Source organism: Sabethes cyaneus, chromosome 1 (assembly GCF_943734655.1).
Source record: "Sabethes cyaneus chromosome 1, idSabCyanKW18_F2, whole genome shotgun sequence".
NCBI lineage: Eukaryota > Metazoa > Arthropoda > Insecta > Diptera > Culicidae > Sabethes > Sabethes cyaneus.
The window spans coordinates 71,601,687-71,624,807 of record NC_071353.1 but is presented as its reverse complement, the minus strand read 5'-3'; the positions used below and the strand labels follow the sequence as shown (position 1 = coordinate 71,624,807).

Genomic DNA, 23,121 nt, shown 5'->3' with positions numbered 1-23,121 from the left:
TGGAGAATATTAGCAATGACGAGGTTATCGCTTTTTTGCGACAATATGGAGAAGTGGTTAGCATTAAGGAGCTCACATGGGGAAATGGATTTGCTTACCAGGGCATCTCTACAGGAATACGTGTGGTTAAGCTGATTTTGCGTCGCCACATAAAATCCTTTGTTGTAATACATGGTGAACAAACTCTCATAACGTATAGGAACCAACCTTAAACGTGTCGTCACTGTACAAATTTGGCTCATATTGGTATCTCATGTGTGGAAAATAAGAGGCTGATGGGTCAGAAAACTGACCTGAACGCCAGATTAAATGCAGTAAAAAACGGGGCAGACAGCTATGCAGAGGCACTCAAGAAACGAATAACGGATAAACCAATCACGCCTGTTATGACAAATATTAATAATGTAAACCGTGATGGAAGGGCATCTATTCAAATGCAATCAAATCACGACATCGCAGAATCTCCGATAACCGAACATATGCGATCATCTGGTCAAGTTCCGCGATCTATTCCTGGATCAACATTGGATAACTCGTGCAACCCAGCATCTTCTGCTTTGGATAGCACACCAACGAGAGAAACTTCTACAAACGCAAAGAGGTTGGATAGAGAGATTCCGTGCACCAGTTGGACTGAAAACGAGACTATTGATGAGTCTACAATCAAGCCGAGGGAGAACCCAGAAAAAGGTGAGGCTGAGAAGCGTAGTCGCTCTCCATGCGTAAGCAGAAGCTCGTTTAAGCACCCGACTTCTGCGGGACATTCAGCATCACATATCTCCATGGATGTATCAGAAACTGAAGGTATTATCTCTTCTGATTTCTCTGACGATACAAGTCACACGACGATAAGGCGAACGAAGCGCGAAACACGAAGACTGAAAAAATTAAAAACTTAAATGGATAGGACGCTAGCAAATATAGTAGCAAATCCATCAGCATCGCTCATTTTAAACATAATCAGAGGAGAATCAAAAACAGCTAAAATCATGGAGGAAAAACCAAATGTAGCATGGCGGAAGGTCTGGACCAATATACGATGCAAATGTTTAACGTCATTAGAAAAATCAACGTATTATTTGTTGATAAATCAAAAATTTCTCATGCTGAATTGTTATTTAGACAAAACCGGTTAAATAATGCCTTCTGTCAGCATTGTATGAACAATCGTAGAAACATAGCTGAAAATTTTGAGCACAAATTTGCAAAATGTTCTAGAATTAGTCATCTTAGGACACATCTTCAAGCGAAGCTAGAATTAATTTTACAAAAACGAATAACGTTCTGTAGTTTTCTAATTCCTGAGTTCAAAAATACGAGAACCGTCATCAGAAACAAAGCTCTAAAATTATTTATCATCTATATAAATTTTTTATTAGACGCAAATAGTATTCTGACAGTAGATGCTTAGATTTTCTTTTAGAATTTATATAGCTGTAACGAATATTGTTGACTATATCCAAATTGTGAAATGTAATATTAAGGTTACAGAAATGTGATGTATTATTGAACAAATAAAGTTATGTTTGCAAAAAAATAATATATATAGTCACTCTAGAGAATAGGTACTGCAAGATTTTTTTCGGAACTGTTGTCTTACAAGAAAACACGGCTGAAGAGATATTTGTGCATGTGAAGTAACGCAGCAATTCTCAAAGTGAGGAAAATCGGCGAATCTTTTATCCGAGAATAGTTTTGAATGTTTCAATTGCTGCTTTGCGTCAGTTAGTTGCCTGCAATTCTTTACTATTCAATAGTCAATTCTTTCGAAAATGATGGAGAAGACAAGGCAGAAGGGATCCGTAGTGGTTCTAATGTTATCGACTTGCAAAAATTTGGATTTCTCAACTTGTAGGTTAGCATCACAATATATATATATATATATGTGAATAGTGTTTGATATTAACGAGAGAATTTTGTTAATAGCTGGGTGCGTGAGGGTTCGTTAATTGGGTGTTCGTTAGTTGGGCCATGCTCCAACTTGAAGGTCAAAATTCTATTGAACTTCTGAGTTAAAAAATTTCAAACAACTGTCACGGTCCAATTAGCGAATCAGCTGAAGTGCAGTCGTCACCTAATTAACGGATTCAGGCTGTACTCCGATTCTGCCACTGGTAAAAATATTGGTTTTTGGCATCACAAATTACACAAAATACATATGAAAAATACAATACAATTATTAGGCATTATTATTTAGGCCATTGCAAATCATTTTGAAAGTTTTTGTCACCCCCCTCCCCTAGGAAAATGGCTTGAAAAATCGGGGGGGGGGGGGGGGGTGATTTGTAGGAATAATTTGTAGGATATGAGCTAAGTTTTTGTTATAAAATCAATTGTCTGTGGGCTCTACAGCCTGAAAAGCTTGAAAAATGAGCGTACGAGTTGAGTTAACGCTTCTAGCATGAAATGAAAATTCAAACAGCGGAATCTCCGAAAATCAGCCAAAAAAATAATTTCTTCGTAGACTTTTGCATGGAAATTAACAACGTATATATTAAAAGCAAGAATAGATTTGGTTTTCACGTTTAAACTTAAAATAAAAATACCTAAAATCCATGTTTTGCCTTTCTACTATATAAATATATAGTATACTTAAAGGTATAGAAACCACTTGGAAAACCGAAAATGGAAAGAAGGTCCTTCGGGCCGAATGTCATATACCATTCGTCTCAGATTCGAAAACTGAGCATTTTCTGTGTGTGTGTGTGTGTGTGTGTGTGTGTGTGTGTGTGTGTGTGTGTGTGTGTGTGTGTGTGTGTGTGTGTGTGTGTGTGTGTGTGTGTGTGTGTGTGTGTTTGGGAGTGTGTGTGTGTTTGGGTGTGTGTGTGTGTGTTTGGGTGTGTGTGTGTGTGTTTGGGCGTGTGTGGGTGTGTGTTTGGGTGTGTGTGTGTGTGTGTTTGGGTGTGTGTGTGTGTGTGTTTGGGTGGGTGTGTGTGTGTGTTTGGGTGTGTGTGTGTGTGTTTGGGTGTGTGTGTGTGTGTGTGTGTGTGTGTGTGTGTGTGTGTGTGTGTGTGTGTTTGGGTGTGTGTGTGTGTGTGTGTGTGTGTGTGTGTGTGTGTGTGTGTGTGTGTTTGGGTGTGTGTGTGTGTGTGTGTGTGTGTGTGTGTGTGTGTGTTTGGGTGTGTGTGTGTGTGTGTGTGTGTGTGTGTGTGTGTGTGTGTGTGTGTGTGTTTGGGTGTGTGTGTGTGTGTGTGTGTGTTTGGGTGTGTGTGTGTGTGTGTGTGTGTGTTTTTTTTTTTTTTTTTTTTTTTTAACGAGTAGGGAAATCTGCTATCAGACACCTGAAAAGACAGCTCAGGGAGTGGGGTTTGGTATCCCGTGAAGATCGTGGAGATCCAGACCCACTAAAACCCTACTCGAGTCTCCAGCCTCAATCCCCCCTGGAACCACCTTATCGGTATTACTTCAGGGAGGGGCTATTGTGCTTAACGCACGCTCTTAGATAACTACTGGACTATGGTAGTTAGGCTGTTTATTCGCCGTTGATCGGCTTTCCAACGATTTTGTAGCTTAAGTACGATCTGGGTAGCAGCCGCATTGACCGCACCCCAGACGTCCGAGCTAGAACACATCCTTTGGACTAAGTTATCCGGAGTAGTGTCCTGTCCGCTAACTGCCATCATGTTGCTTCTCACGCCCTCGAAACGAGGGCATATGAAGAAAGCATGTTCTGCAGTTTCCTCAACGTCCGCGCATTCAGGACACTCGGGGGACTCCGCATGCCCAAATTTGTGCAGATACTGTCTAAAACAACCATGCCCTGACAGAATCTGTGTCAGGTGGAAGTTGACTTCGCCATGACGCCTGTTGACCCATCCGGATAGTTCCGGGATAAGTCTATGTGTCCACCGGCCTTTTGTGGAATCAGACCATGCCCGCTGCCATGTGATCATCGAGGCCGATCTTGTGGTACTCCGTATGCCTCTAGTTCCACGTTGGTTGAAGCACTCTACGTCCTCGCTGATGATGATACCAATAGGCATCATACCCGCTAAGACGCAGATTGCGTCATGTGAAACTGTGCGGTACGCACTCGCCACTCTTAAGCACATGAGACGATAGGTGCTTTCCAGCTTGGCTAGATAGCTTTTGGTACCTAACGCCGATGACCACACCGGCCCGCCATACCTGAGTATGGACTGGACCACGTTGGCTAAAAGCCTTCGCTTGCTGCCATATACCGCAGAGCTATTAGACATCATACGAGACAATGCCGAAATAGCTGTGGAAGCCTTCTTGCAGGCATAGTCGACGTGGCTCCCGAACTTGAGCTTGTCGTCGACCATGACTCCAAGGAGTTTTAAGAACCGCGTTGACGAAATAGTGCAGTCCCCGACACTGATATTTGCTTGCTGCACCGACTTGCGGTTGTTAACCACGATAACCTCAGTTTTTTGATGCGCTAGGTCCAGTTTCCTGGATCGCATCCAATCTTCAACAATGCTTATAGAGTGAGCAGCCGTCAACTCAACCTCTCTGATAGATTCACCGTAGACTTCCAAGGTGATATCGTCCGCAAAGCCGACAATCGCCACCCCTACCGGAAACTTTAGCTTCAACACCTCGTCATACATGACGTTCCACAACACCGGGCCCAGTATGGAACCTTGCGGAACCCCTGAGGTGATTGGAACGCATTTCTGACCATCCTCCGTGTTGTAGCATAGCACACGATTCTGGAAATAATTTTCCAGAATTCTGTACAGCGACACCGGCACTTGGACGTTCCGAAGCGAGCTGGCTATGGAGTCCCAGCTAGCGCTATTAAACGCATTTCTCACGTCGAGCGTGACAACTGCGCAATAACGAATACCTGTCCTCTTGGGCTGGATTGCCACCTCGGCTGTCTTAGTGACAGACAAGATGGCATCCACCGTAGATTTGCCTTTTCGGAAGCCGAATTGGTTCCTTGACAGACCGTTTGTACCCTCCGTGTACTGTGCGAGTCTGTTAAGGATAACCCTCTCCAGCACCTTGCCGGCAGTATCGAGTAGACAGATCGGCCTATATGACGAGGGGACACCCGGAGGTTTTCCCGGCTTCGGCAATAGGACCAGGTTCTGTCGCTTCCATCTGTCCGGGAAGTGGCCAGCTTCCAGGCATCTATTCACTACTGCCCCGAATAATTCGGGAGCCTCTAAAATAGCCGCTTTAATGGCCATATTCGGGATACCGTCTGGCCCCGGTGCCTTGCTCACCTTTAGGGATTTAGCGATATCAATGAGTTCCTCGTTCGTAACCATCACTTCCTCCCCGACCTCCAAACCGCCGTCGCCCACGTTACTTTGGATGTTCGGCTGGGAGGCCGACCATCCTACGCTATGGTCTGAGATACTGGAACGTCGGCCGTGGGACGACTCAGCGGCCTGGGGCCAGGGCCTTGGCTCGTGGCGCGGAAAGAGGCCCTCGATGATCCGCTCCAGCATCTCTGGCGATTGCTCAGCGGGCGCCATCACACCCTTGCTCTTTGCCATTACGACTCTGTAGGCATCACCCCACGGGTTCGCATTGGCACTAGCACATAACCTTTCAAAGCAGTCTCGTTTACTAGCTTTTATCCCGCTCTTAAGCGCTGCGCGTGCAGCAACGAGTGCTACTCGACATTCAGCCCTGCTTTCATCCGAACGAGCTCTTTGCATAATTCTCCTCGCACGAAAGCACGCTCCGCGGAGTTCCGCAATTTCATCTGTCCACCAGTAAGCCGGTGACCTGCCATACCTAGGATGACCTTTCCTAGGCATGGTAGCGTCACATGCTCGCGACAGTACCTCAACCAAATGATCAGCGTTCGGATCGGGCATACCGCGATCACCGCACTCTCTCCGGATCGCTTCCACAAATACTTCGGGATCGAAGTATGATGTCTTCCATCCACGGGTGGTTGGAGTGTTGGCCCTACTCGCCGCCTGCCGCCTCGTTATCTGACCGACACCATAGCGGACCGCCTGGTGGTCACTGTGAGTATAGCCATTATCTACCCGCCAGTCTCCTATCAGACCAGGACTGCCGAAAGTCACGTCGATGATAGACTCCGCACCGTTCCTACTGAAGGTACTTGTGTTGCCGACGTTGGCCAGATCTACGTTAAGCTTTGCCAGAGCTTCAAGCAGAATCCGACCCCTATGGTTCGTGCGACGACTTCCCCACTCTACCGCCCAAGCGTTAAAGTCGCCCGCCACAACCACCGGCCTTAAACCAGTCAGCACAACTGATACTCGGTCTACCATCCGCGTAAACTGCTCGATCGACCAACTCGGCGGAGCATAACAACTGCAGTAGAACACTCCACCCACTTTGGCAACCGCAAATCCCTCGTCTGCAGTTGACACAACCTCCTGAACCGGGAACCTGCTTGTTGTCCATATAGCCGCCGTCGCAGACCTATCCGAGACCCAGTTGCCGTTTCCGGCAGGGACGCGATATGGATCCGAGACTATGGCAATGTCCATTGCTGACTCAGAAACTGCTTGGTGTAACAGCTGCTGAGCTGTGCTGCAGTGGTTCAGGTTGAGTTGTGTCACTTGCACTATGAACGTGGCTTAGTCGCCGGCGCACCGGCCGGGCACCTTGGACCTCCCGTTACGTGCTTTGCGTCCCGTTTACCGGAGCAGATCAGGCACTTAGGAGGCTCCTTTGCTTTATGGCCAGCACTGCCACATCTCCTGCACAACTGGCTCCTATCTGGCCCCTTGCAGTTCCAGGCTTTATGTCCGTGCTCGAAACACCGGAAGCAAGCTTCCGACTGCTTGGACACGCTCAGTGGGCATACCGACCACCCCACTTTTAGCCTAGCAGCTTTCAGGGCTTTGTTTCCGTCAATCAGCGGAAGTCGTATGGTGGCTACCTGGGTCCCGGCCGGACCCTTGCGTAGGCGAACCGCCTCGGTTGCCACCACCACTCCACTTTGCTCTTTGAGAGCTTGTACGACCTCACGCACTTCGGTGATCTCGTCCAGGTTCTTAAGCTGGAGAGTCACTTCTGGTGTGAGAGCACGTACCTTCACTCCGTCCCCGAGCACTCCTTCCGCTATTGGCTTGTATGCGGAACTCTTCTTTGTGGCGTCCTTCTTTAACTCGAGGATCATATCGCCCGTGCGTGAGCGGCGGATGCTCCGTACGTCCGCGCCCAGATCCTTGAGTAGGGCGTCTCCTCTCATGGCCTTCAGAACCTCCGAGTATTTCGACCCGTTGGTTTTCAGGATAAGAGCGTCGCCCTTCTTCGCTCGCTTTCTTGCCGGTTTAGGTGGAGCAGTTTTTTTACTGGAGCCTCCTCCGCCTTTTCTCTTGGCCCTAACCTCGGTCCACGGGCCACCTGTCTTGGAGCTTCCCGCTGGTTCATCGGTTAGCTCTGCCAACCCGCTAGCCTGAGGGCTTTTACCGATCAGGCGTTTTTTCGGTCCGCCAGGGGTGCTATCCCCCGGGGACTGTCTCGGGCGCTTAGCGGATGCCTTACCGCTGCTGGTAGCGCCTTCCGTAGCCTCCTGGGCCGCGTTACGACACTCCGTCAACGGGCAAGCGTCCGTTTGTACTGCCTTCGACGCCTTCACGGTCACCTTCTTAGCCTCTCCTGCACGCGCCACGAGGTCGTTGTGCGTTTTGGTCGCTGCATTCAAGGTTCTCCGAAGCATGAGCAAGCTCTGCTTCAGGTCCTTGGAGAAATTTCCGCGACCTGACGTGAACTCGATTATTACCTCGAGCTGCTGTGACGCTGCTACCACTTTAGGTACAGCATCTCTATTTTTCTCCATCGCCCTGATAAGCGCTGGGCCGTTCATCGCTGTGTCCGGCGTGGTAGGCATACCGCTGCCTTTGCCACCCACACTAGCGCTCCTAGTTGCATCCTTCTCCACCCTTGGTGGAGAACGCTGGATGCCTCCTCTAGCGAACGGGTTTTCCACCGTATCCACACTTGTTATATTTTTGATTTTGTCTTCCATAAGAATCCCACGAGTTGAGGGGAAAGAAAAGTCCGCCACATCAGAGCCCCTCATGATGCGGTAAGGGCTGATTACTGTGGAGGGCGCTCTGGTACTCCACAGGCTCCGTTAGAGGCTGAGTATTTATAGAACCCCCCCCACCACCCCACCCTCGGCACGGGTCGCATGACACCTTGGATTAGGGGTTTATCCATTCATGTTTTTACTTTTAGCCATGGATAATAGCTATTAAAACCATCCTCCTTTGGGGGCTTTGGACCCTCTGCTCAGGTTCTCGGTATTTTCAGGTTCATCGAACATGCTTCTACCGAGATCCGTCATTTGCAGGCGGAGAGTTTACACTCAGCCTTCGCATGAGTGCCCCCTTCTCTGTCCGCATACGACCCTAGTTTCCACCGGTTGTCCGATTTCCACTAAGGAGCGTATCCCGGATGGTACCACGAGGAGGTAGAGATAGGAGTTGCTAAATAAGAGGCTGTGGAACTTCGTGATAGTTCTGGAGCGCATTATTCAACCATTTACCATCCGGGTGTGTGTGTGTGTGTGTTTGGGTGTGTGTGTGTGTTTGGGTGTGTGTGTGTGTTTGGGTGTGTGTGTGTGTTTGGGTGTGTGTGTGTGTTTGGGTGTGTGTGTGTGTTTGTGTGTGTGTGTGTGTGTGTGTGTGTGTGTGTGTGTGTGTGTGTGTGTGTGTGTGTGTGTGTGTGTGTGTGTGTGTGTGTGTGTGTGTGTGTGTGTGTGTGTGTGTGTGTGTGTGTTTGTGTGTGTGTGTGTTTGTGTGTGTGTGTGTGTGTGTGTGTGTGTGTGTATGTGTGTGTGTATGTGTGTATATGTGTGCGTGTGCGTGTGTGTGTGTGTGTGTGTGTGTGTGTGTGTGTGTGTGTGTGTGTGTGTGTGTGTGTGTGTATGTGTATGTGTATGTGTGTGTATATGAGACGCTTTCAATCTCACTCATTTTTCTCGGGATGGCTGGACCGATTTTTAATGTCAAATGAAAGGTCTAGGTGTCCCATAGGTCGCTATTGACTAATCGGACTTTTGGTTCAAAAGTTATGTATAAAAATACGAAAAATATGGGACTTCATTATCTCATAGGTCTCTTAACCGATTTGAACAAAATTGATTGCATATGAAAGAGGAGCCTTGCAAACATAAAAAAATTTGAAAAAATAGTATTCAAAACATATTTATGTAACATAGAAGCATTATTTTAATGAAAAACATCACATATTTTATTATTATTTGAAAATTACTGCTGAGATCTATCAAACGAAACCGAGTTATTTAAAATCGGACGGTTCATTCAAAAGTTATTCAAACTTTAACACATAAGCACCGTATATTAAACCGCTATAACGTGTGCTAATTTTGATAACAAAATATCAAAAAATCTGCTATGAACACATATTTCATATTGTCAATTCAAAACAAGTTTCGTATGTGGCTCTGATGCCCGAAAGTTAAGGCCGTCTATAGACCCGTTAGAGGGTTAATTTCTAATTTTCTATATATATTCTGTATAAGTCTGTATTCGATATAAGTCTGTTAAAATTATCTTTTGTGTTTACATTATGTTTCTATAAATCACGTAAATATCATAAAACTGAATAAGTAACATAAATGACGCTTATAAGTATTTACGCACCGAAGGAAAGAAAATATAATTATTCTACGCAATACGTTGTGAATTTTACTGGCAAATAAGGATTTTGAGGAATACAGAACGGATATTTAAAAATATAGTCAAGTTAATTATTAATGATCCTGAGAAATTAAATATTGATTATTGTGGCAGTAGAACTAGAAAGGCTAGGTCACGCCGCTAGGTGAATTAATTCGGGTTTTTTTGCTCGATTAAAAAATTCTCTTTGTTTTTTTCGCCCCCCCCCCCCTCCAGTGGCCCAACACCGGAGAGACAAAAACTTTTTAAAATATTTGTAATGGCCTTACTTAACGCTGTTTTACGTCACGGTGGTGCGTATGGTGCGAAAGACAAGTCAAGGTTTCTTCGCAAAAACCCGCCTAAAACCGGCGTCAAAACAAGAAGCATTCCGCGAGCGCGTTGTACACTTCTACGAATTTCCACAGAAATCTCGGGAAAAAGTTTACGGTACAACATTTAAAAACCGGATATGTTGCGGCTTCGACTGTTTACCATATCTTAAGATGCCCAACAACTATTCGCAAGCAATGTAGTGGCAGACCACCAAAAATTATGGACGCAGAAGGACATCATCGTTCTCTTTCTCGTTTCTTCAACAACAAGCCCTCTTGTTTGGCTATCAATTAAGATGCACCAGATGAATGTTTGAACAAAATTTTCATCCTTTTTCTACAAAAACATCATGCAGATGGACAATACGTGTTTTAGCCTGATAGAGCATCATCGCATTACGCCAAAAAAAACACGATCGTTCCTGAATACCCATTCGATCCCATTTTTACCCAAAAACCACGACCTGTAAAATCTGTTTCAGTGCGCCCAATCGAAGATTTCTTCGGGATTTTGAGTTCCTTGGTGTACAAAAATAACTGGAGAGCCACGAATTGCAAACAGTTGATTGGTAGAATCAAGAGATGCATTCGCAAAGTTGACATGACGGCCGTACAACGCTCCTGTTTCGACGTCAAGCGAAAGCTTCGTCGAACAGCCGATTACGTACCGTTTTCAAATGTACACTAATTTTTTTTTTTCAACAATAAACGACACTTGTGAGTTCTTTATCTAACGGTTAAGTAAATTTTACATCCTAATCTGCGAAACGAACGCAGGTGTCTCATCTGTGATATATGGCCTCTTTACTGCAATTTATCGAATATGAATCACGCCACACATACTATAACATACTTTACCGTCACCCAGCTAACATCTTTCCTACTACTTTTGTCAGCGAATTTTGTTGAACGGGAATGTTGATTCAAGTAGTCTGGGGAACAGACCTCATAATCCCTAGACATGTAGTGTCGCTGGTGTGCCCATTGTTTTCAAGGTGCACAAAAGATACTACGCAACTAGATACGAATTGTCGATATTTTCTTGAAAACAATGTGAAACATACATTTTCAAAAGGGCCGCAAATGTCAGTCCGGACGTTTCCGGATGAGCTTTATGTACCGATTTGTTCAGAATACCACAAAGATTTATTCATCCATAGAATATATGACCAGATTCTACAAGATTTGATAACTTTTTTACCATTGAAAAAGCATAAAATTGCAAAAGAAATGATTGTTTGTTGCCAAAACTATTCAAAACAAGTCGTATTTTCAAAAGTTTAAATTTTCTTCCTACAACCCAGTTAGAATTACTTATGATGAACCTATGTTTTGATAAATATGCTTTGTAAATCTTTTTGTTTACTTCTGGTGGAATCCGTTTCCTGATGCTTGATGATTTTCAAAAAAAATGTTTCAAATATTGTCAATGTTTGTACACCTGCCAAGACTTAGGGGTAATGCAGGTAAGACCGGCACTGGGGGTAAGACCGGCGCCCCTAGAGTTTTACTAGACAGCTTTAATTAATTGTGTTATTTAACACTGAACATATTAGGTGTTTTATTTAAGATGGTCATTATTTAAGATATTTTAAAACAGTTCGAGCTTATCATGAATCGTCGAATATCAAAATAATAAACACAACAAACGCAAGTGCCACCGAAGCGTAGCTCGATGTAACTTTTCGCGAGTAGTTTTTAAGCTTCAATTCTAAGAAGAAGTTTCAAAGTAAGTTTCATGATTCTACATATTCTTACTAGCGTTTTTTGACATCAGTATGATTTCAGTAGAAATAAATTAGAATAGAAAATGTATGAAAACCGCCTTCTGAAAAAAAAACATGTGCTGTGGGGGTAAGACCGGCACCCATCGAACTGGGTAAGACAGACTACTTGCAGGTCGCCAGCAACGCTCATTCTGCGTTTATTTCGCCCTGAATCATCTTGAACTTATTTAAAGTCATTTATAAATAAAAAAGATATTATCTAATGTTGTGGTAAACCCTCATTATGGCTGCCGTACGTATAGCGTATTTTTGGTTATCGTCTGAATAACAAATCAGAAAACTAGCCGCTTTCCCGGAGGTTTACGGTACTCGGGATCTGATCATTAAATTTCTAGGTCCATGACTTGACTTTCATTGTGCTTGTCATTAAATTCTGGTGTGATTCACGGTGCCACACGATGGGTTTAGATTGCTTCCATTCTCATATTTGTATTCATGGTTTCGTATTCCGTGTTTTGCCCATGTCTTCGAAGCTCGTTGACCGAATTCAACCAAATTCAGTAACAACGTATTGAACATTATCACTTTTCATTTGGTAGTGGCCGCTTACAAATCAGTTCAGTAGTTGTCGAGTAAATTGATTCACAAAATTAGGTGCCGGTCTTACCCCCATGGGGTGCCGGTTTCACCCACACTGCTTGATGAACACCATTTTTTTTGGCTGTTTAAAAAATTTACTGTATTTTGTAAACTAGCTGGTCAAAGTCTCATAACTTATTGAAAACAAAACAAAACCCTACCGTGACCGCACATAATTGCGATCAGCTCCTAATTCCGATCACTCAACCTAAATGGTCAATTTTTAGAACATTGAGCCAAAATCTGCAGTAAATGAGCATGCTTAGTTATTGTGCTATGTGTTTATGTGTCAGTTGTTGAAAAATAACTGCCTTTAGGGCATCATGCACTTCAAAATAAATTAAATTCGACAGGCAGTAGCGAAATACGCCATCAAAATATATTTTCTTAGTCGAAGTGCTAAGCGCACGATCAAATTTGCTAAGATCATAGCAGCGTGAAAACATATTACCTTCTCCGGTATTCTATGATAATAAATAGATACAAGCATATATAACCGTTCTATATCAAATTTGGCTGAAAAAATACTAAATTTGCGGAATTTATTGCATTAAAGTGATTGATCGGAATTATGAACACAATTTTTTTTCTGCTTCTAATTCCGATCACTATATCAAAGTTATAAACTGGCAAAATGCAAGCTAACAAAGTTGCTATTTGGATTTTAGGATTAATTGCAACATGATAACATGGTAGGAGTATCGAAATTTTTTGACGTAGAACTACGTCTTACGGCAGTGTGTCAACCAAAATTTGGAGTCAAGCCACAGTCACGAAAGAATGAAAGATTTTGAACGCTAATAGCTCTTCCAAATTAAAACGGATTTTGATCATAAACGATGCAGCAATTATATGGCTTTCTTGAAAAGATTGTTTGCCAATCGTTAAATAGTGAAAATTAACGAAAGCTTTCTAGCTAAAAAATTTCCATACATTTTGCGTATGATAGTCTTGATTCCCAGGCACGGACGACCATTACACACACTAAGTTTGTGGCTACTGCTGATTCAAGACAAAGAAGCCAAATAAACTTGCGTGTTTTTTGCTTACTACAGAACGCAGTATATAGCCCAGGTGCTACATTCCGATTTGGAATTTTGACCTTCTGTTTTTAAACGACAGACTTCGCAGCCTGTAAGAGTACGGGACAATTGTAGTGCTACAAAGACTTTGACTCTTTCAGTCGAGATTCGAACATGTGATGAACATGTTATAAAATACTTATTAATTAGAACTCATCCTGTTATAAATTTGACACATTCATTTGATCGGGTTATTAGACCAGTGCCGTACCTCGAGGCCAACTGAGAGGCTCAGACGTTTTGCTTTTCTAACGCTGCAAACAGGCGACAGCGACAGCGCAGTTATGAACTATCTTATTAATACGTGTTCTTTTAATACAACAATAACATGTTATTGTGAGGACTTAAGTTTTCTCCTAGAACTATGTTAATAACTGGATGCGTGAGGCAGATTTCTATACTGAAATACTCCAATTTTGACACTGGTAAAAATATTCGTTTTTGATATCATAAAATAGCTCACCTACCAGAAATACGATACAGCAAGATTATATTATTATTATATTGCTTGTTTTTTCTCACTTTACGCTATTTTACGCTATACATATACCAATATGGTGTAAAAGGTTTCTTTAATATTCGAGGTTTCTTCGCGAAAACCAGCCTCATGTAGTTGTACGCCAACTACGCGGTCATGTCTGGAACACAACCTTTCTGATTGGATTTTTACTATTATTTATGACCAAAGCTTTATGAAAACATCGAATGTGGCCCAATTTTATTGTTATTGTAACAGTTTAACAAAGATAAAAGAAAAGGAAAGTTTCATAATCCGCTTGTCGAGCTTTTGAGTACACAAATTTTATGAATATTAAGTTAATGATAATAATGATCATTAACGCAAGCAGAAGATGACTGGTAGGGGGATTGTCGTCAAACTACATAAATGCAATACATTTCACATCCATTTAGTACGAGTTGACAATAGTTTTATACTTTAACAGCTCATCAAGACGTGATCGGAATTAGATACACCTGTGACCGGAATTAGAATCACCCCGTATAATTGATGATCGGAATTGGGTGCACTGATACATCATTTTTTGATGCATTTTTTTAACTTTCGGTAAATAATTTAGACTTTTTAGTATTTTTCCATGAAACATAATTGAAAATACTTGCTAAAGATACATACCGTGTAAACAAATATCAAAGCTATATTCTTCAGTGGGGACTCAAAGATGAGTCATGCCTTAGGTGATCGGAATTAGGTGCTTTCACGGTAATTCTGTGAAGAAAAATTAGCAATATTTGATCTCAGATCTGACCAAATGATCATTTCTTTTAGGATGCTTACTTACTTACTTACTTACTTAAGATGCTGCTTGATGATTGTCAAAAAAAATGTTTCAAATATTGTCAATGTTTGTACACCTGCCAAGACTTACAGGTATGTTTCTACGTGTTTTGACTAAGAGTACTTTGTGCAGCATCTCTTTAAGCATACAAAAAAATAAATATTATATTAGAAGACCGAAAAAATTGTTTTTCTCATTTTGGCCAGCTTTTTGCCCTAGTTACTCCTCTGTGCGACGTGCAAATTCAAATGGTTTAAAATTTGAAGTAACGTTAGAGAGACGACACGAAGAGAATTTATCACATAGGCCCTTTTCACATGTTGCGCGAGAATATTACCTTTTTCCCACCGGTTTCTTGTAAGTTGTTACCCTTCTACGGAACCGAGTCCATGTTTCTTGCATAGATCAATTAATTACAGTTGATTTGATTTTCTAAAACAAATTCTTTTCAGCTTTGTAAATAACCCCCTACAACGAAAACATGAAAGCTTCATTCAAATTGAAGAGACACACTTCTTTTAATTTTCTGGAAGATTACACTGTGAAATAGTTATATATAACGGCTTATTTAAAAAGTATAATCCTAAATCTTTTATCTTTTTCTATTTAGCTTTGGCTGGCCCTCTCGGATCGTTATCTACAAGCGAAAGGAATTGACTGGGAAGAAGAGAGTAAAAAATATCTGAGTGAGCAGTCATGTGAAGATGATGAAGAACTAGGTATTCAAATAGTGAAGGTATGAAATAGTTTTTTAGGAAGTAAACCTAACTAATATCTACACTTTTTTCATAGGATCTCCATCGAACAGGGTCTAGTTTATGTACCGGTCCATCCGGTGTGCTGAATCAGGCTAAACTAAAGCGAGTGTTACTAGGATACTCGAGATTTAATCCAGAAGTCGGTTATTGCCAAGGATTCAATATGCTTGGTGCATTGATTCTTCAGGTTATGGATAGAAACGAAGTGGATTCCATGAAAGTAATGATTTTTCTAATAGAAGGACTACTTCCGACTGGTTACTTTTGCGGTTCTCTCGGCGGGCTTCAAGCGGATATGGCAGTGTTTCGTGACCTATTAGGAACAAAGCTACCTAAATTGGCCCGTCATTTACAAAAGTTACAAGGACCTGAATGTGCTTTTGAACCACCTTTAACCAACGTATTTACGATGCAATGGTTCTTAACATTATTTTGTACCTGCTTACCCATTCCTTCAGTACTGCGCATATGGGATTTGATTTTAATCGAGGGTAGTGACGTTTTACTGCGAGCTGCTTTAGCAATTTGGGGCTTATTGGAGAGGTAAACAAAAAGTTTTGTGATACACATGTTCAAAATCATTCGTAATTATATTTATTGCAGTCGCATTTTACAAACAAAAACTGCTGATGACTTCTATTGTAAAATGGGCGCACTTTCATCTGAACTTGTTAACGGAAATCTTATCAACTGTAATGGACTCATCCAAAGAATTGTTGATATCGGGCCAATAACGGATTTAGAGCATCTGCGTGAAAAACATTTGACTTGTATAACCCAATTGAATGAATCTTCTAATCTTAGGCATGTTTACATGGTATATAATAATGAAAAATAATTGTTTAAACAGATTCTTCTTTCAGGATATTTTACTCTGACGATGAATGTGAATCAGACGAAGAATCCCGTCTAACAGTGACTGCAACTGCATGGGGTCTTCGTTCCGGTAGAAGGGCTTCTTTGGGTTTCACAACCAATATACGCAACTCTGCTGAAGGAAAAGAGAAAATCAATCTTGATATATCTCTATTAAAGAAACAGTATGTCAAATTGCGAGAGCGCCAAAGACAAGCTCATATTATCTTGACTGCTGCGGTAGCAAGACAACCTACTACCAGCCCTCAAGGTAGCAGCTCACAGCAGATACAACAGCTTTTGCTTGGTAAAAATGCTATACTAAGTAGTAAGGGGAAACGGTTGGGTCCACCTCAAGGTGCTGTACCTCCCGCACGTATTCCCAAAACAAGTAAGCAACCCAAATTGAGTACTCCTAAAATAACCGAAACTTTGCATTGGAAGGACATGGATGAGAGACAGCGACGCGGTAGCATTAATTGGAAAGATATGCCAAAGGATAATAAAAAAACAGCGATAAAAGATGATTCTGATTTGGCAAAACAGTATGTCACTTTCTTCCTAAAATGCCTTTTTTAATGTTTATGTTTTTAGGGAACCATCAAGGTTGATCAAATCATTAAGTGCGTCTTCAGCTATTAGTAACTTATCTGAAACTGGAGTCAAACGGCCTAGCGAATCCTCTTCCTACAGTGAAGAATCTGATGTTGATTCGAGTACCAGTACTTCACTGTGCGATGACGATAACCAATTATTCAGTGCTTCTTCTCTTGAAGCTTCTCCAATGAAACGACGTCTAACGCCAGATAGCATCCAAGAAGTGCCTGACGAAGAACAAATGGTTGTGGTCGCTGATGATGCGTTGATCTACGACAGCTCAAATCTTCCTAATATTCCAAGTGCTGGACTAACTCTATCGGATATTGCAGAAGAAAGTTTTTCCGAGTCACAAAATAATTCGGATAATGTCAAACACGGTCCAAACAATCAAAGACAAGAAATCAATGGTTCTAACAACATTGTGAAGCATAGATACCCCGATTTGGTATTACCTAGCCCTTCGAAAGACAAATCACTCTCAATTGCGATTACAAGTACGAGCCAATTGTCTCCAATACCTGACATATGTCATTATGTGAGTACGTCTACGATAAGTCCACTAAGGACCCCATCTTCAATTAAGGAATATTCTGACTATCTGAACAATATACCTTTGGAGAACAACGCAGCAAATGAAACTTCTAGCGATGTTCTTAGAAGCAACATGGAGTTCAACGTAAATGAGGAAGGAGTGACTAATCAGCTTTTTGAAAGAATCAATGCAGCTGAGCGTCCAAATAAATTAGATTTAAATGTGATTAAGGAAAGGAAAGTTAGTGAATCTTTAACTAACACGACTGAAAGCATAATGGATCACAGTGACAACACATCTAAACTAGATAATTATAGCTTTACAAACGCATCAAATAGGTCCTCAATATCCGCATCATTTATGTTAGAATTACCAATAGGAACTGCATTGCACAGCGATGCACCACTTCTGCCATTAAATACTGATATTTCAACTATTCCGTCTAAACTGTCTCCAGTTACTCATAAGGGTCATAGATATCAGATAGTAGATGCCACGACTCCGTCACCCAAAACTAGTCCAAACGATGACAATGGATTTTTTACCAGTAGAGTGAAATTCTTGAAAGAAAAGTCCTTTTCAATGGATGATCCAGTCAAAAACGATGAAATCCTCCAAGAAGACATCGCCAAAAGATCCGCTTCAGAAGGTTTGGTTGCAGCCGATTTGAACTCGTATAAATGCAGTAAAATGTCAGAAATCATAAAAGAAAACTCGCTAATTTTAGATCGCATTATAAGAAAACCTAACAGAAATGATAATAGCTGCCTGGAAGAAAAAACTAATTGTGGTGACAATCAGAGCGTGGACGTGCACGAGAGAAAATACCAAGATTTAAGCACAACCGATGTGTCATCACAATCTAAAATTATTGATCATACCAACAAGACTCTAGATAGTACTAATTCTAGAATAATAAATACTACTTGTGCAATAGTTACCAACGAACAGACACGGTTACCATCGAATTTAGTTTGTCCACAGTTATCTGATTTTCAAACTATCAATTCAGGAATTGAAAACGTTGCGAAGGTTATTACAAATCACAAGACAATAATCGGGCAGGCTTCACAAGAAAACGACGAAGAAGCAGGAACATACAACGAAGGTATTGATTGTTATAACATGTCCAACCAAACCATATCCAAAACGGATCTTTTGATTAAACGTACAGAAGAGCAACTTGCACGCTTTAAAGCCCCAGAACAAAATGTATATTATGTACGGAAAGACAATTTTCGAGAAATCGTTACGCCAAAAGGGGAAAAAGAATCTCCATTGACCGAAAATGAAGATAATGTTGCTCCATTAACTGTTCCTTCAAACAATGTTTCAAGTGAGACAATGATGCAGGGCACAACGATGGAGTCATCAGTCCCAAAGGATACAGTTAGTCACAAACCAGATATGGATATACAGTCAAAGGCCACATCCGCGACAGCAGACACAAATCTGTATGAGCTTCCATCTTCTGAAAATTTTGAAGTTAATATGACCTTCGCTGCAATAGACACTAGGTCTTCTTCAGCATCTAAAACAGACGAATTAATAAAAAAAGGAGAAGAACAATTGGCCAAATTCAAAAATCATGACAAGAAAGTTTTAGAGCGGCTAGAGAAACGACTCTCTTTAATTGATTTTAAACCAGAAGATATAATTTCAAGTGGAACAGAGCATGCTGAAAGAAAACCGTGCAGTAAAACAGAGGAAGTTATTAAAAAATCCGAAGAGCAAATCTCACGCATTAAAATCGAAAGTCCGTTTATTACAAAAATATTTCCTAGTCGTCAATTTGACGATGAATTAGCATTTATCGACGTAATGTCGGTTTCCTGTTCATCTAAAACTGAGGAGATTATTAAAAAAACCGATGAGCAACTTGCTAGATTTAAAGCTGCTGCTGAAAGTAATGCTGAGAAAAGAAAAAGCCGCCACGAAATCAATGAGTTGCTGCAATTGAAAGTAGAATCGCCAGATTCATTGAGCAGGTCTTCTGATTTTTCATATCGTTTTGAAAATATATCAACACGAGATGAAAACGAAGCTATCATAATAAAAAACGCTCAAGCTGAGCTATTGAAAACGATAAAAATGCCTGATGAAGTCAAAAGTTCCAAGACTGACGCAATTATCAAAAGAATCGAAGACGGGAAAATCAAGTTAGGAGATGATTACATAACTACAATCAAAACGATAGATTATCTCAAGCAATCGAATGCTAATTTATCTGCTACTTTATCTTCGATTGAGAGCTCAATAAAAGCAATCGATGGACTGTGTGATCACGACTCGGAAGTTCAGTCTAATAGAATAAACGATACAATCCATAATTTGGAAAAATCTCTAAGACAGTTCGATAGTTTCCATGTCGAAACTCCTCTGGTATTGGTTCACGATTGCTCGAATAATAATCGTTGTAGACCATCATCAACCAACAGACCCAGTAGATCACGTAAACGAAGGGAATATTCACCACGGCGTAAAAAAGGAAAAGATCGTGACGAAAAGGGCACATTGCATAACCAAATAGATAACAGCACAGAGTACTCTTCTGATAATTTATCATCAGACAGAGAATCACCGAAGACTTATACTTTTCATTCGTATTACAGTACTTCACCTCCGATCACACCTAGAGTTGTTTCACCGGTTGCAAATCCCGATGAGAATGATAAGTTCACCAGGCGACCGTTCTGTTTCAAAAGTACGTCCCACGATCGATACCTCTTGCAAAAGAATGTGCAATTTCTTAGGTTTGATAAGTCACCATCATCTCCAATAATTCCTAAATCTTGTCTCGAATCACTTATTCCTGCCACTCCAATTGCATCAGGTCGTACTACACGGTCTGCCGAAAACTCTCCATCGTTTCACACTCAAAACATAGGTGCGCACTCAGCCACAGCACACAATACAACCAGTAGTGTTCAAGGCAGCTCAATGCGTCAACAATCCAGACAGTGCGAAAATGATTATTCACACCTTAATAAAAGCTGTGAAAATATCTTGATGCGACTTGACCGCAAAAATATATCGGCCATTGCTGGTAGTTACCCAGTTGCGAGTACTCTCTCTCTGTCACCCACAATGTCTATGAACCAAGACACGACGCTGCATTAAATTTCAAATTTACAACGCCGACAAATAAAAATTTTCACTGGTTTTTCATTCACGGCTATAATTGAATTTATTTCATAATTATTTTAACTGTGATATATAGCTAGCGATAAGCACTTACAATTTATGTAATGTAAGATAAATATAAGTCAAATGTGGATAAAATATGAACTCGTTGAAATTAAATGTAAGGAACTACGCCATAATGTTTGATTTTTATAACCACGAAATCATTTGGATAACCAGAAAAACTTTCATTTAATCTGCAAAAACATGATAAGGTACCCCGGGGCAGGTGGGAATACGAAGTAGCTGGAAATAGGGCTCATAGCTCTCTTCTGATTTTTTTTTCCAACTGAACCTTTCTAGAAATAAAAGATACAACTCCACTGCATACATTAAAATTAAAGTTTATTTATAATTGGCTTTATAAGCTGAAGTCTTTTTTTACACGGTTTTTTCGATTAATCAAGAATGGTGCAACTTAGACACCATGTACAAAATACGTGACGAATGCCGGGACCCTCCCAAATGCATTGAGTAATAAGGGAGTAATCATAGAATTGCCCGGCTCCCAATAATCGAAAAAACAAACCGTATAAAAAAAGAACTTGAGTGTAAACACCAAAATTCAACGTTTCACGCATAAATAAAAATCTGGAGAAGCGGCAGGTAAGAAATAGTCCAATTTCCCGTTTTCGTTTTACATTTCTAACGATTTACCCAGTTAATTTTTCAATTCAGATAAATAACAGAATTGAAAGAAAACATGTAAATTACTCAGAGAAAAGTTTTGAGGTCAATCATTTTGTCCAAGATGTCCGTTTTCTTCATATAATAAGTTAGGTCCTATTTTTGAAATTAGGTATTTAGAATCTTCAGAAATATTTTAATCTTCGCCCTCCTTATTCAATCTTGTCCCCCGTATGTACTACATTTTCGCCCCCATGTGGAAAGATGCGTAATGGCTAGCCGTTTTTACATCGAAATATTCAAATTTATTTATATTGAGGATTTCAGGACTTTTATATGAATAAATTATGCTCGCCCTTGTTTTTTTTTTCACGATATTATTCGATTTTTGAATCGCAATCGACTTAGTGGCTGGCAAAGGATGAACATGTGCATTCTATAACCTCTGTTCATTAACTCCTATTTCCACCTCCACGAGTTGCCGGCTGGGGTACGCAACTTCGGTTGTCGTATGCTAACAGGTAGGTTAACAGCCTACTATACCAAAACACAAAAAAGTTACCGAAAATGAAAAAAGAAATCTCTCTGATTATTGGCAACTACTTTTAGCATGAAAACACGGACACGAATCGGAACATGGAATATACTGACTCTTGCCCAGCAGGGCAAGCTGGCTCAACTTGCAAGGGAAGCTAGCCACCTGAAGCTTGAAATCCTGGGACTGAGCGAGGTCCGCTGGCCGGGTACTGGCGAACACAGGACATCATCCGGGCAAGTCTTGCTCTACTCTGGCATACGAGGTGAAAATGCTACCCGAGAAAGAGGAGTTGGATTCCCAAGTAACAATTTCAGGCTGATCAAACGCTTTTATAGCTGATTTTATTCAACCTGTGGCTGATCTATGGTTTAGGTTTAGAAATAAAAACCTTTTTTCAGCTCTTAAACATCTAAATCTGGTGATTTTATCAAGCTTCAGGCTAATTAATAGCTGCTTTCGAAGCTACAATGAAGCTTAATAGAAACTTTTTTGCGCTTTTAAATAGCGAATTTGCGCAATGCTGTCAATTCTATTTTTAGAACGAGAAATAGTTTTGCAATCTGCTTTTCCAGTCGCTTAATCAACGCTTCATCAACCTTTATGCAGCAAAAAAAATCTATCTTTAAATTTAAAAAAATGAAACGCGTCATTTTTATTTTGCCGTGAACGCGATATTTTTAGTTTCGAATAACTTTAATTCGTTCAAGTAAGTAAGCTAAGCTAATAAATGCATGTCTTTTTTCCGGGAATTGAACCCGCAATCTTTTGATCCATAGGCACTCACCGTATGATCCGCCCCATTTGCATCTGCAGAACAGGCAGTGAGAATATCTTTACACCTGAAGCTTAGCCCGCCTAGCGTGAAGCAATCGATAATGTCGATAACTGACAAACTTTTGCTGTCAGCCGAATTGCGAAATTCTATGATCTGACAGTAAGTGTGCTGTGAGCCGAAAAAAAACTTGGTAGAAGTTTGTAAAGCCACTTTAACACCTTTAAGCAGCCTTAAAGCAGTTTGAAAGCTGTGAGCCTAATGAAAGCTTCCACTCTACATTTTAACACCTTTAAGCAGCCGTAAAACGATTTGATGTTTATGGCTGTTGAGAAGCAGATTGTTTAGCAGAAAAATCCGCTATTAAGCTTGTTTATCAGCTTTTGGAAGAGAACTGGTTTGAAAAACTTAAAGTAGCTTAAACATCGCTTATTTAAACACCATTTAAGTGCTTACTTTATGCAGCTTTGATCGCCTTAAACCAACCCGTAAACAGCCATTGCTCTTGCAATTCAGCTACCGTTGTTACTTGGGTTCCTACTGAGCCCAGGGGCACATGCGGCCCTGATGAAGTGGGAACCG

The 23,121-nt window shown here is 41.2% G+C and overlaps 1 protein-coding gene across 1 annotated transcript in view; it reads left to right on the top strand.

Annotated features, from left to right (window-relative positions):
• LOC128738353 (uncharacterized) overlaps positions 1-20,647 on the top strand; it is a 60,243-nt gene extending 39,596 nt beyond the window's left edge. Inside the window, exons 4-8 of the mRNA XM_053833446.1 lie at positions 15,285-15,410; positions 15,467-15,975; positions 16,036-16,236; positions 16,296-16,832; positions 16,882-20,647. Coding sequence (XP_053689421.1) covers positions 15,285-15,410; positions 15,467-15,975; positions 16,036-16,236; positions 16,296-16,832; positions 16,882-20,539 — 5,031 coding nt within the window. The 3' untranslated portion in view covers positions 20,540-20,647. The remainder of the gene's footprint in view (positions 1-15,284; positions 15,411-15,466; positions 15,976-16,035; positions 16,237-16,295; positions 16,833-16,881) is intronic.
• The last annotated feature ends 2,474 nt before the right edge of the window (positions 20,648-23,121 follow it).